General features: G+C 44.1%; 1 protein-coding gene across 1 annotated transcript in view; it reads right to left on the minus strand.

Moving 5' to 3' along the window:
• The window catches only part of LOC137375170 (serotransferrin-B-like), a 54853-nt gene that overhangs the window by 16322 nt on the left and 24299 nt on the right, over positions 1-14232 (minus strand). Inside the window, exons 6-9 of the mRNA XM_068041921.1 lie at positions 8350-8503; positions 6458-6522; positions 4841-5025; positions 3948-4140 (exon numbers count right to left, since the gene is read on the minus strand). Of these exons, the coding sequence (XP_067898022.1) occupies positions 3948-4140; positions 4841-5025; positions 6458-6522; positions 8350-8503 (597 nt within the window). The remainder of the gene's footprint in view (positions 1-3947; positions 4141-4840; positions 5026-6457; positions 6523-8349; positions 8504-14232) is intronic.

The following is a 14232-nucleotide window of genomic DNA, read 5'->3' on the forward strand; positions in this document are numbered from 1 at the left end:
TTCATACTCTGGGACTGGGTGGTACAGTGGGTCAGACACTGTCTTTTCACACTCTGGGACTGAGTGGTACAGTGGGTCAGACACCGTCCTTTCACACTCTGGGTCTGGGTGGTACAGTGGCTCAGACTGTCCTTTCACACTCTGGGACTGAGTGGTACAGTGGGTCAGACTGTCTTTTCACACTCTGGGACTGGATGCGACAGTCGGTCAGACACTGTCCTTTCACACTCTGGGACTGGGTGGTACAGTGGGTCAGACACTGTCTTTTCACACGCTGGGACTGAGTGGTACAGTGGGTCAGACACCGTCCTTTCACACTCGGTCTGGGTGGTACAGTGGCTCAGACTGTCCTTTCACACTCTGGGACTGAGTGGTACAGTGGGTCAGACACTGTCTGTTCACACTCTGGGACTGGGTGGTACAGTGGGTCAGAGACTGTCCTTTCACACTCTGGAACTGGGTGGTACAGTGGGTCAGACACTGTCTGTTCACACTCTGGGACTGGGTGGTACAGTGGGTCAGAGACTGTCCTTTCACACTCTGGAACTGGGTGGTACAGTGGGTCAGACACTGTCCTTTCACACTCTGGGACTGGGTGGTACAGTGGATCAGACACTGTCCTTTCACACCATGGGACTGCGTGATACAGTGGCTCAGACTGTCCTTTCACACTTTGGGACTGTGTGGTACAGTGGGTCAGACACTGTCCTTTCACACTCTGGGACTGGGTGGTACAGTGTGTCAGACACTCTCCTTTCGCACTCTGGGACTGGGTGGTACAGTGGGTCAGACACTGTCCTTTCACACTCTGGGACTGGGTGGAAGAGTGGGTCAGACACTGTCCTTTCAAACTCTGGGACTGGGTGGTACAGTGGATCAGACACTGTCCTTTCACACCATGGGACTGCGTGATACAGTGGCTCAGACTGTCCTTTCACACTTTGGGACTGTGTGGTACAGTGGGTCAGACACTGTCCTTTCACACTCTGGGACTGGGTGGTACAGTGTGTCAGATACTCTCCTTTCGCACTCTGGGACTGGGTGGTACAGTGGGTCAGACACTGTCCTTTCACATTCTGGGACTCGGTGGTACAGTGGGTCAGACACTGTCCTTTCACACTCTGGGACTGGGTGGTACAGTGGGTCAGACACTGTCCTTTCACACTCTGGGAATTGGTGGTACAGTGGGTCAGACACTGTCCGTTCACACTCTGGGACTGTGTGGTACAGTGGGTCAGACACTGTCCTTTCACATTCTGGGACTCGGTGGTACAGTGGGTCAGACACTGTCCTTTCACACTCTGGGACTGGATGCGACAGGGGGGCAGACACTGTACTTCCACACTCTGGGACTGGGTGGTACAGTGGGTCAGACACTGTCCTTTCACACTCTGGGACTGGGTGGTACAGTGGGTCAGACACTGTCTTTTCACACTCTGGGAATTGGTGGTACAGTGGGTCAGACACTGTCCTTTCACACTCTGCGACTGGGTGCTACAGTGGGTCAGACACTGTCCTTTCACACTCTGGGACTGGGTGGTACAGTGGGTCAGACACTGTCCTTTCACATTCTGGGACTCGGTGGTACAGTGGGTCAGACACTGTCCTTTCACACTCTGGGACTGGGTGGTACAGTGGGTCAGACACTGTCCTTTCACACTCTGGGAATTGGTGGTACAGTGGGTCAGACACTGTCCGTTCACACTCTGGGACTGTGTGGTACAGTGGGTCAGACACTGTCCTTTCACATTCTGGGACTCGGTGGTACAGTGGGTCAGACACTGTCCTTTCACACTCTGGGACTGGATGCGACAGGGAGGCAGACACTGTACTTCCACACTCTGGGACTGGGTGGTACAGTGGGTCAGACACTGTCCTTTCACACTCTGGGACTGGGTGGTACAGTGGGTCAGACACTGTCTTTTCACACTCTGGGAATTGGTGGTACAGTGGGTCAGACACTGTCCTTTCACACTCTGGGACTGGGTGCTACAGTGGGTCAGACACTGTCCTTTCACACTCTGGGAATTGGTGGTACAGTGGGTCAGACACTGTCTTTTACACTCTGGGACTGGGTGGTACAGTGGGTCAGACACTATCCTTTCACACTCTGGGACTGGGTGTTGCAGTGGGTCAGACACTGTCTGTTCGCACTCTGGGACTGGGTGGTACAGTGGGTCAGAGACTGTCCTTTCACACTCTGGAACTGGGTGGTACAGTGGGTCAGACACTGTCCTTTCACACTCTGGGACTGGGTGGTACAGTAGATCAGACACTGTCCTTTCACACTCTGGGACTGGGTGGTACAGTGGGTCAGACACTGTCCTTTCACACTCTGGGACTGGGTGCTACAGTGGGTCAGACACTGTCTTTTCACACTCTGGGAATTGGTGGGACAGTGGGTCAGAGACTGTCCTTTCACACTTTGGGACTGGGTGGTACAGTGGGTCAGACACTGTCCTTTCACACTCGGGGACTGGGTGTTGCAGTGGGTCAGACACTGCCCTTCCACTCTCTGGGACTGGGTGGCACAGTGGGTCAGGCACTGTCATTTCACACTCTGGGACTGGGTGGTACAGTTGGTCAGACACTGTCCTTTCACCCTTGGGACTGGCTGGTACAGTGGGTCAGACACTGTCCTTTCACGCTCTGGAACTGGGTGGTACAGTGGGTCAGACACTGTCATTTCACACTCTGGGACTGGGTGGTACAGTTGGTCAGACACTGTCCTTTCACACTCTGGGACTGGTTAGTACAGTGGGTCAGACACTGTCCTTTCGCAATCTGGGACTGGGTGGTACAGTGGGTCAGACACTGTCCTTTCACCCTTGGGACTGGCTGGTACAGTGGGTCAGACACTGTCCTTTCACGCTCTGGAACTGGGTGGTACAGTGGGTCAGACACTGTTATTTCACACTCTGGGACTGGGTGGTACAGTTGGTCAGACACTGTCCTTTCACACTCTGGGACTGGTTAGTACAGTGGGTCAGACACTGTCCTTTCGCAATCTGGGACTGGGTGGTACAGTGGGTCAGACACTGTCCTTTCACACTCTGGGACTGGGTGTTACAGTGGGTCAGACACTGTCTTTTTCAGATCCACACCATGTTCTGTTAACCCATCACCCCTCTATCCATTGACCTGCATTGACTCTTGTTCCTCAAGACCTCCAATCGAAAATTCTCATCCTCATATTTTAATCATGTCTGAAAAGGCTGAAACTGTCAGAACATTTGAAAAGTCCTTGGAAATGCAATTGCCGAAATCTACATGGCTGTAGGCCGAGAGCTAGAAAGTGGGATTAGGCTGGATGGCTACTTATCGACCAGTAGGGACACAATGGGCCAAATGGTCTCCTTCCAAGCTGCATACTTCTATGAATCTCTGATCCATTCATGGATTTGTCCCTCCCTGTCTCCATAACCGCCTCGAGCTCTGCAACTCTCCAAGAACTCGGTGTTCCTCCAACTCGTGGACCTCCCACTTCTGCCTGATCACCGGCAGCCGTGCCTTTGGCTGCTGAAGCTCCCTGCACAGGAATTTCCTCCTTCAACCCTCTGCCTTTCCATATTCCCCTCCTCTTTTAAAACCCTACTGAAATCTGATCTCTGTGACCAAACCTCTCGTCACTCATCCTTCAAACTCCTTCTTTGGCTTGGTGTCCATTTTTTGTCATTACGCCCATGTGAAGCACCTTGGGATGATTTTCTACTTTACAGGTGCTGTATAAATGCAAGCTGTTGTTATTTCCCTCTATAATGTCCCTCTCAATCACTTCCTTCCAAGGCTGAAGATACTGAGTTATTCTAATAAGTATAACAGACTGTGAAAGAGGAAAGAAACTGTCCCTTTTCCTCGTACTCAGTGATTCCAGGCTCCCAAAATGTGATACTTTACTTTGCGCAGTCGTTGCGTTGAATTAAACTTGATGTTTCTGTCATATTTACCAGGAGGTTCACAGGTGTAGAGGCCTTCCATTGCTGTGACATATCCTTCACCCAGGAGCTCTTTGTAATCTGTGGTGGGCACTTCAATGAGACACTGAGTCGACTCTCCAAACAAAAGATGTCTTTGGCGAAACTTGGTCGAATTGAACATTGCGAACTTGTCCTCCTCGGATCCACCACGGCCGTGTTTCAGCTGCATAAAGAAAAAACCCGATTACCAGCGGTGGAAGAAAACATGCTCCCATGGTCTGTAGCTGAATTATCTTCTACTACCAGGATGTGCAGAGACACTGATAGACATCAATATCTAACATGCTTTAATTAACCTCGAGGGTTCTGCATGATGCACCACTCACAAATTGTTGGCTGGGATTTCATCTTTCCACAGCAACTCTCTCTCTCCAATTTTCAATGAGGTCTCTTTTCTGAGGCTGGAGAATGGATGTCACTGGGCAGTGTCACATTTAAATAAACCACACTGCAATGTTCAGAGTTGGAGCCAAGGTAAGTTATTTGCTCCACCAGGTCAGGGGTACCCCAGGTCAGGCACAGCATAAGTCAGATACGAAGTAAAGCTTCCTCTACACTGTCCCATAAAACACTCACAGGTCAAGAATAGCACGGGTTAGATTACAGAGAAAGGCTCCTTTCACACTGTCCCATCAAACATCACACAAATCTGAAATACTAGCACTGAGTACAGGTCAATCCCAAAGACAATAATGAGTATGGATCAATCCCAAACACTTGTCATGAGTACAGGTTGCTCCCAAAGACTCAGAGTGAGTACAGGTTAGTCTCAAACACTGATTACAAGCAAACATTAAACACTCAATGTGGACAGGCAAGTCCCAAACATTTGTATTTAATGCAAGCAAACCACAAATACTCACTTGTTGCTCTTTCAAAAATTGCAGGACTTGATCCCGGTTCTCTGCGCGGGCCATAACAGTTTGAGCTGGTACTTGTGCCAAATGACAAGTCTTGTAATCTGTCACAGCAGTCTGAGAGCCATTTATGCACAGTAGCCTGAAATCACTGGACCTGAGACCTCCAGCCCACTCCTCCTGTGAGTTATCTTGAAGGTTAAACATTGATTGATTTAATATACAGAGCAGTGGTATATCGATTAAAAGCCTTGTCTTCACAGCAACTGATCTTGTTATACTCCAGGCTTACTCTAACAACATGGTTTGATTCCCTTCTTCCTGTCACATGGAACAGAACCACTCAGGAAAGAGGCCCCAAGTGTTTCTGCCAAAACCCCAACAGGAAGGCCTCAGAATGGTTAGTAGAAAATAAAAAATATTTAGAAGTTACTGTTCATTTTTGAGAATAAATTGCAAGAGGAGTGAGTTTGAGACTGTATAAAACTCTTGTACTGGATCAGAAGATGTTTCTGGATCAGGAAGGCCTGATCAGTTCACATAGTTCACTCAACCAGACTAAAAAGACCTCCATCACCTCATGCAGGTGAAATTGTCTTGGTTAGCAAAACAGAAAGGGTGATAGTGAGTTAGCTCTTTTGTTTCACTGCACCTGCTTTTCATTCCCAGTTACTTGGCAAAGATGAATTTTGCCCTTTTGTCTGTTGAATGAGTCTAACATTTTTGTCTTCATTAATCTCATCAGAACCATTCTTCTGACTTCAGTCCTGTTCCTAATCTTAACCCTACTCCCTCAGTACTGCACTAAAGTGTCAGCCTAGAATTTCTGTTTAAGTGTCTGGAGTGAGACTTGAACTCTCAAACTTCTGACTTGGAGGCAAACGTGCTGCCACTGAAGTAATGCCTTTGTTTATTGAGTTTGTCGTTTACATATTCACACTTATATTTATCCAATAGTTCTCCTTGAGCTTGTCACTGACATGTCCCTATGAACTCTGTTTGTTTGGGGGTTAGGCCATTCTGGGGTTTAGAGAGGGAAATTATCAGGACAGGTTGCATAAACTTGGTTTACATTGCCTTTATGGAAAATTGAGGGGTAATCTAATTGAGGTGCTTAAAATGATTAAAGGATTAAGTAGGCTGCAGAGAAAAAAATTCCTTTGGTGGGGAAATCAACGTCAAGGAGATAAAAACTTAAAATTAGAGGAAGACCATTTAGGAAGGAAATCAGGAAGCACTTTATCACACAAATCTACAACTCTCTCCCCAAAAGGCTGTGAATGCTGAGTCAATTGAGCTTTCAAGATAAAATTTTGTTGGATAAAGATATTAAAGGATATGGAGAAAAGGCAGGTTAAATGGAGTTCAGGGGCAGAACAGCCATGAGGTAATGGAATGCTCGAGCAGGTTTGAGGGGCTGAATGGCCTACTTCTGGACCAAATGTTCCAATTCCTTAAAATAATCTACATAAATAAAACTGGACCACCACACAGAAGGTTCATGCATTAAATCACCAGATAATTTAGTTTGTCTCTTTATCACGAACGCCCAGCCTGAGCTGGGTTATTACTGAAAGCTCTATCAGTTCAGTCAGCATTATAGACCCAAGAACTCACACATACCATCAGTGTTCTCAAAGACAGTTTCATGTGTGATGAAAGTAACATCGCCCCTCTCTGCCAGGCACCTGAAAAAAATTCCGATAAGTAATTTAAAAGAAAACACAGCTTTTGATTGTTTTTTTGACTCTAGACAGGTACCGTGGGATCATGATTATGCTAATAGACTGGTAAGCCAGAGAAAAAAGTTCAAATTCAAGAAACTATCAGACTGTCATGAAAACCCAGCTGGTTCACTAATGTCCTTTAGGGAAGGAAACTTGTTGTCCCTACCCAATCCAACCTATATGTAACTCCAGTCCCACACCAGTGTGGTTGACTTGTAGATGCACTCTGAAGTGGCCCAGCAAGCCAGTCTTTCATATCAAATTCAGGGCAACTAGGAATGGGCAATAAATGCTGGCTTTACCAGCAAGGATCACATCCAAAGGACGAGTTTTAAAAATTATGTTTTTCAGCTCTTAAAACTGACAGAGAAATTGTTGAATTTAGGAGGGAACGTTGTAATATATTGACATTTTATTTCACTCTTTCTTTTCTAAACTATATCTCCATTTTATATAGATAAAAAGAGAAAACAAACACATTGTGGTTCAGTGAGTTACTAGACCATACAGAGCAGGAAAGACCTGTGTTCAGTTCTTGACCTGAGCCAACTGATCTCAGTCACAGAGGCAGTGAATTGCTTCAACCTGACTTACCATCCCTGAACCAAACAGGACAAAACCGATCAGGGACCTTGCTGCTACTGAAATGTATGTGTTATTGGACACAGGGCGAGCACATGGTGCATGTGTCTGTGATGGCCTCCACAATCCAAAAGCCGGCCCATATTATTGACAATGGTCAAGGGAGGTTGTCAAATGACCAAGCATTTGAACACCATTGTGAGTCAGCAAGAATTCTGTTGATAAAAAATGACACATTGGGCTAGATCTTGGCTTTGTGGCGGGGAATCAACAGCCTGTTTTACAGTTTTCCCAATTTTTGACTTCCAAATGAAAATATAAATCAGGACAGATGTAAAACAGGCTGATGATTCACTAACACCCAATTAACACTATTGCACAAAGTCAAGATCTACAGTTATCATGTGAATAGAAATAAAGTGTCACCCAGAGAACTCAAACTCATTCAAACCCAATCAGTAATCGGCAGAACAGCACAAGACGAGAGGGCCTACTGCAGGAGCTTCAATAGGGCAATTAGGGATGGTCAGTAAATGCTGGCCTAGCCAGCGACATCCACATCCCATGAATAAATAAAAAAATTACATGAAACTCTGATTCCACCACTTTCTTTTTGTATCTGTGTACATTTTTCACAAATACAGTTTAAGGATATTAGCATCGGCGAATGAAAGTATCCAGTTCAAATGTCCAGTACCTGCATCACCACTTCAATGCAGTATGGGTTAGATACAGAATACAGCTTCATCTAAACAATCCCATCAAACATTCCTAGGATAGTTGCAGCACAGATTAGATACAGAATAAAACTCCCATCAAATGCTCCGAGAACAGGTAAAGTAAAGTTTAGAGTAAAGCTCCCTCCAAACAACACCATCAAACATCCCAGGTCTGGGACTGCAAAAGTTAAATACAGAGTAAAGCTCCTACACTGTACCAATTCCTGAGCCTCAGCCACAAGAATCATGCCCTCTGGCACCAGTAAGGCACCTTTCCATGATATTTTTCCTGCAGTCTCTCTGCATGACACTGTCAATTACATTCTGAATTAATGGCAGCTTCATGCTGTGGAGAACAATGTGTGTGAGTGGAACTGGATCCACTACAAACAAAGACAATAATTGAACAGCCAGCACCGATCAGAATAAAATTGCTTTCATGGTAACTGGACAGGATCCCAGTTGCAGTCATAGGCAAGCTGTGTACCTGAAGGCACCACTGTAGCCAAAGTATCGCTCATTGTAGTTGAAGGCACACTTGTCTTTTCCAGGCACGCTTGAAGTTTCCTGGCCAGCACAGAGAGAGCACAGTTTTGAATCAGGAGCTGCCCCTGGAGCACAGCTTTCACTGAAATATGTTGCTTCATTGAAAAAGAAAATAGAAATTGTCTTAGTTCACAGCAGCAACGGAGATTCAACAGATTTGGCATTTATGCAAAATGGGGAACACATGGGTGCACTGAAATGAATGGGAACAGGTGTGTTTACTTAGTGGAATAGGAACAGGTGTGTTACGTGAATGGAATAGGAACAGGTGTTTACTGAATGGAATAGAAACAGGTGTATTTACTGAGTGGAATAGGAACAGGTGTGTTTACTGAGTGGAAGAGGAACAGGTTTGTTTACTGAGTGGAATAGGAACAGGTGTGTTTACTGAGTGGAACATGAACAGGTGTTTACTGAATGGAATAGTAACAGGAGTGTTTACTTAGTGGGATAGGAACAGGTGGTTACTGAATGGAATAGGAACAGGTGTGTTTACTGAATGGAATTGAAACAGGTGTGTTTACGTAGTGGAATGGGAACAGGTGTATTTGCTGAGTGAAATAGGAACAGGTGAGTTTACTTAGTGGAATAGGAACAGGTTTGTTTACTGAGTGGAATAGGAACAGGTGTGTTTACTGAGTGGAATAGGAACAGGTGTGTTTACTGAGTGGAATAGGAACAGGTGTGTTTACTTAGTGGAATGGGAACAGGTTTGTTTACTGAGTGGAATAGGAACAGGTGTGTTTACTGAGTGGAATAGGAACAGGTGTGTTTACACAGTGGAATAGGAACAGGTGGTTACTGAATGGAATAGGAACAGGTGTGTTTACTTAGTGGAATAGGAACAGGTGTGTTTACTGAGTGGAATAGGAACAGGTGTGTTTACACAGTGGAATAGGAACAGGTGTGTTTACTGAATGGAATAGGAACAGGTGTGTTTACTTAGTGGAATGGGAACAGGTTTGTTTACTGAGTGGAATAGGAACAGGTGTGTTTACTGAGTGGAATAGGAACAGGTGTGTTTACACAGTGGAATAGGAACAGGTGGTTACTGAATGGAATAGGAACAGGTGTGTTTACTTAGTGGAATGGGAACAGGTTTGTTTACTGAGTGGAATAGGAACAGGTGTGTTTACTGAATGGAATAGGAACAGGTGTGTTTACTTAGTGGAATGGGAACAGGTGTGTTTACTGAGTGGAATAGGAACAGGTGTGTTTACTGAGTGGAATAGGAACAGGTGTGTTTACACAGTGGAATAGGAACAGGTGGTTACTGAATGGAATAGGAACAGGTGTGTTTACTTAGTGGAATGGGAACAGGTTTGTTTACACAGTGGAATAGGAACAGGTGTGTTTACTGAGTGGAATAGGAACAGGTGTGTTTACACAGTGGAATAGGAACAGGTGTGTTTACTGAATGGAATTGAAACAGGTGTGTTTACTTAGTGGAATGGGAACAGGTGTATTTGCTGAGTGGAATAGGAACAGGTGAGTTTACTTAGTGGAATAGGAACAGGTTTGTTTACTGAGTGGAATAGGAACAGGTGTGTTTACTGAGTGGAATAGGAACAGGTGTGTTTACACAGTGGAATAGGAACAGGTTTGTTTACTGAGTGGAATAGGAACAGGTGTATTTACACAGTGGAATAGGAACAGGTGTGTTTACTGACTGGAATAGGAACAGGTGTGTTTACACAGTGGAATAGGAACAGGTGTATTTGCTGAGTGAAATAGGAACAAGTGAGTTTACTTAGTGGAATAGGAACAGGTTTGTTTACTGAGTGGAATAGGAACAGGTGAGTTTACTTAGTGGAATAGGAACAGGTGTGTTTACTGAGTGGAATAGGAACAGGTGTATTTGCTGAGTGGAATAGGAACAGGTGAGTTTACTTAGTGGAATAGGAACAGGTGTGTTTACTGAGTGGAATAGGAACAGGTGTATTTGCTGAGTGGAATAGGAACAGGTGAGTTTACTTAGTGGAATAGGAACAGGTTTGTTTACTGAGTGGAATAGGAACAGGTGTGTTTACACAGTGGAATAGGAACAGGTGGTTACTGAATGGAATAGGAACAGGTGTGTTTACTTAGTGGAATAGGAACAGGTGTGTTTACTGAGTGGAATAGGAACAGGTGTGTTTACTGAATGGAATTGAAACAGGTGAGTTTACTTAGTGGAATAGGAACAGGTTTGTTTACTGAATGGAATAGGAACAGGTTTGTTTACACAGTGGAATAGGAACAGGTGTGTTACGTGAATGGAATTGAAACAGGTGTTTACTGAATGGAATTGAAACAGGTGCGTTTACTTAGTGGATTGGGAACAGGTGTATTTGCTGAGCGGAATAGGAACAGGTGAGTTTACTTAGTGGAATAGGAACCGGTTTGTTAAATTGTTGGAATAGGAACAGGTGTGTTACGTGAATGGAATTGAAACAGGTGTTTACTGAATGGAATTGAAACAGGTGTGTTTACTTAGTGGAATAGGAACAGGTGTGTTCACTGAGTGGAATAGGAACAGGTGTGTTTACTGAATGGAATTGAAACAGGTGTGTTTACTGAATGGAATTGAAACAGGTGTATTTGCTGAGTGGAATAGGAACAGGTGAGTTTACTTAGTGGAATAGGAACAGGTTTGTTTACTGAGTGGAATAGGAACAGGTTTGTTCACTGAGTGGAATAGGAACAGGTGTGTTTACACAGTGGAATAGGAACAGGTGAGGTTACTTAGTGGAATAGGAACAGGTTTGTTCACTGAGTGGAATAGGAACAGGTGTGTTTACACAGTGGAATAGGAACAGGTGAGTTTACTTAGTGGAATAGGAACAGGTTTGTTTACTGAGTGGAATAGGAACAGGTGTGTTTACACAGTGGAATAGGAACAGGTTTGTTTACTGAGTGGAATAGGAACAGGTTTGTTTACTGAGAGGAATAGGAACAGGTGTGTTTACACAGTGGAATAGGAACAGGTTTGTTTACTGAGTGGAATAGGAACAGGTGTGTTTACTGAGAGGAATAGGAACAGGTGTGTTTACACAGTGGAATAGGAACAGGTTTGTTTACTGAGAGGAATAGGAACAGGTGTGTTTACACAGTGGAATAGGAACAGGTTTGTTTACTGAGTGGAATAGGAACAGGTGTGTTTACTGAGTGGAATAGGAACAGGTGTGTTTACACAGTGGAATAGGAACAGGTTTGTTTACTGAGTGGAATAGGAACAGGTGTGTTTACACAGTGGAATAGGAACAGGTTTGTTTACTGAGTGGAATAGGAACAGGTGTGTTTACTGAGTGGAATAGGAACAGGTGTGTTTACACAGTGGAATAGGAACAGGTGTGTTTACACAGTGGAATAGGAACAGGTTTGTTTACTGAGTGGAATAGGAACAGGTGTGTTTACACAGTGGAATAGGAACAGGTTTGTTTACTGAGTGGAATAGGAACAGGTGTGTTTACTGAGTGGAATAGGAACAGGTGTGTTTACACAGTGGAATAGGAACAGGTTTGTTTACTGAGTGGAATAGGAACAGGTGTGTTTACTGAGTGGAATAGGAACAGGTGTGTTTACACAGTGGAATAGGAACAGGTTTGTTTACTGAGTGGAATAGGAACAGGTGTGTTTACTGAGTGGAATAGGAACAGGTGTGTTTACACAGTGGAATAGGAACAGGTTTGTTTACTGAGTGGAATAGGAACAGGTGTTTTTACTGAGTGGAATAGGAACAGGTGTGTTTACTGAGTGGAATAGGAACAGGTGTGTTTACACAGTGGAATAGGAACAGGTTTGTTTACTGAGTGGAATTGGAACAGGTGTGTTTACTGAATGGAATTGAAACAGGTGTGTTTACTTAGTGGAATGGGAACAGGTGTATTTGCTGAGTGGAATAGGAACAGGTGAGTTTACTTAGTGGAATAGGAACAGGTTTGTTTACTGAGTGGAATAGGAACAGGTGTGTTTACACAGTGGAATAGGAACAGGTGGTTACTGAATGGAATAGGAACAGGTGTGTTTACTGAATGGAATTGAAACAGGTGAGTTTACTTAGTGGAATAGGAACAGGTTTGTTTACTGAATGGAATAGGAACAGGTTTGTTTACACAGTGGAATAGGAACAGGTGTGTTACGTGAATGGAATTGAAACAGGTGTTTACTGAATGGAATTGAAACAGGTGCGTTTACTTAGTGGATTGGGAACAGGTGTATTTGCTGAGCGGAATAGGAACAGGTGAGTTTACTTAGTGGAATAGGAACCGGTTTGTTAAATTGTTGGAATAGGAACAGGTGTGTTACGTGAATGGAATTGAAACAGGTGTTTACTGAATGGAATTGAAACAGGTGTGTTTACTTAGTGGAATAGGAACAGGTGTGTTCACTGAGTGGAATAGGAACAGGTGTGTTTACTGAATGGAATTGAAACAGGTGTGTTTACTGAATGGAATTGAAACAGGTGTATTTGCTGAGTGGAATAGGAACAGGTGAGTTTACTTAGTGGAATAGGAACAGGTTTGTTTACTGAGTGGAATAGGAACAGGTTTGTTCACTGAGTGGAATAGGAACAGGTGTGTTTACACAGTGGAATAGGAACAGGTGAGTTTACTTAGTGGAATAGGAACAGGTTTGTTCACTGAGTGGAATAGGAACAGGTGTGTTTACACAGTGGAATAGGAACAGGTGAGTTTACTTAGTGGAATAGGAACAGGTTTGTTTACTGAGTGGAATAGGAACAGGTGTGTTTACACAGTGGAATAGGAACAGGTTTGTTTACTGAGTGGAATAGGAACAGGTTTGTTTACTGAGAGGAATAGGAACAGGTGTGTTTACACAGTGGAATAGGAACAGGTTTGTTTACTGAGTGGAATAGGAACAGGTGTGTTTACACAGTGGAATAGGAACAGGTTTGTTTACTGAGAGGAATAGGAACAGGTGTGTTTACACAGTGGAATAGGAACAGGTTTGTTTACTGAGTGGAATAGGAACAGGTGTGTTTACTGAGAGGAATAGGAACAGGTGTGTTTACACAGTGGAATAGGAACAGGTTTGTTTACTGAGAGGAATAGGAACAGGTGTGTTTACACAGTGGAATAGGAACAGGTTTGTTTACTGAGTGGAATAGGAACAGGTGTGTTTACTGAGTGGAATAGGAACAGGTGTGTTTACACAGTGGAATAGGAACAGGTTTGTTTACTGAGTGGAATAGGAACAGGTGTGTTTACACAGTGGAATAGGAACAGGTTTGTTTACTGAGTGGAATAGGAACAGGTGTGTTTACACAGTGGAATAGGAACAGGTTTGTTTACTGAGTGGAATAGGAACAGGTGTGTTTACACAGTGGAATAGGAACAGGTTTGTTTACTGAGTGGAATAGGAACAGGTGTGTTTACTGAGTGGAATAGGAACAGGTGTGTTTACACAGTGGAATAGGAACAGGTTTGTTTACTGAGTGGAATTGGAACAGGTGTGTTTACTGAATGGAATTGAAACAGGTGTGTTTACACAGTGGAATAGGAACAGGTGGTTACTGAATGGAATAGGAACAGGTGTGTTTACTGAATGGAATTGAAACAGGTGAGTTTACTTAGTGGAATAGGAACAGGTTTGTTTACTGAATGGAATAGGAACAGGTTTGTTTACACAGTGGAATAGGAACAGGTGTGTTACGTGAATGGAATTGAAACAGGTGTTTACTGAATGGAATTGAAACAGGTGCGTTTACTTAGTGGATTGGGAACAGGTGTATTTGCTGAGCGGAATAGGAACAGGTGAGTTTACTTAGTGGAATAGGAACCGGTTTGTTAAATTGTTGGAATAGGAACAGGTGTGTTACGTG

The sequence above is a fragment of the Heterodontus francisci genome, chromosome 11 (genome assembly GCF_036365525.1).
Source record: "Heterodontus francisci isolate sHetFra1 chromosome 11, sHetFra1.hap1, whole genome shotgun sequence".
Lineage (NCBI taxonomy): Eukaryota > Metazoa > Chordata > Chondrichthyes > Heterodontiformes > Heterodontidae > Heterodontus > Heterodontus francisci.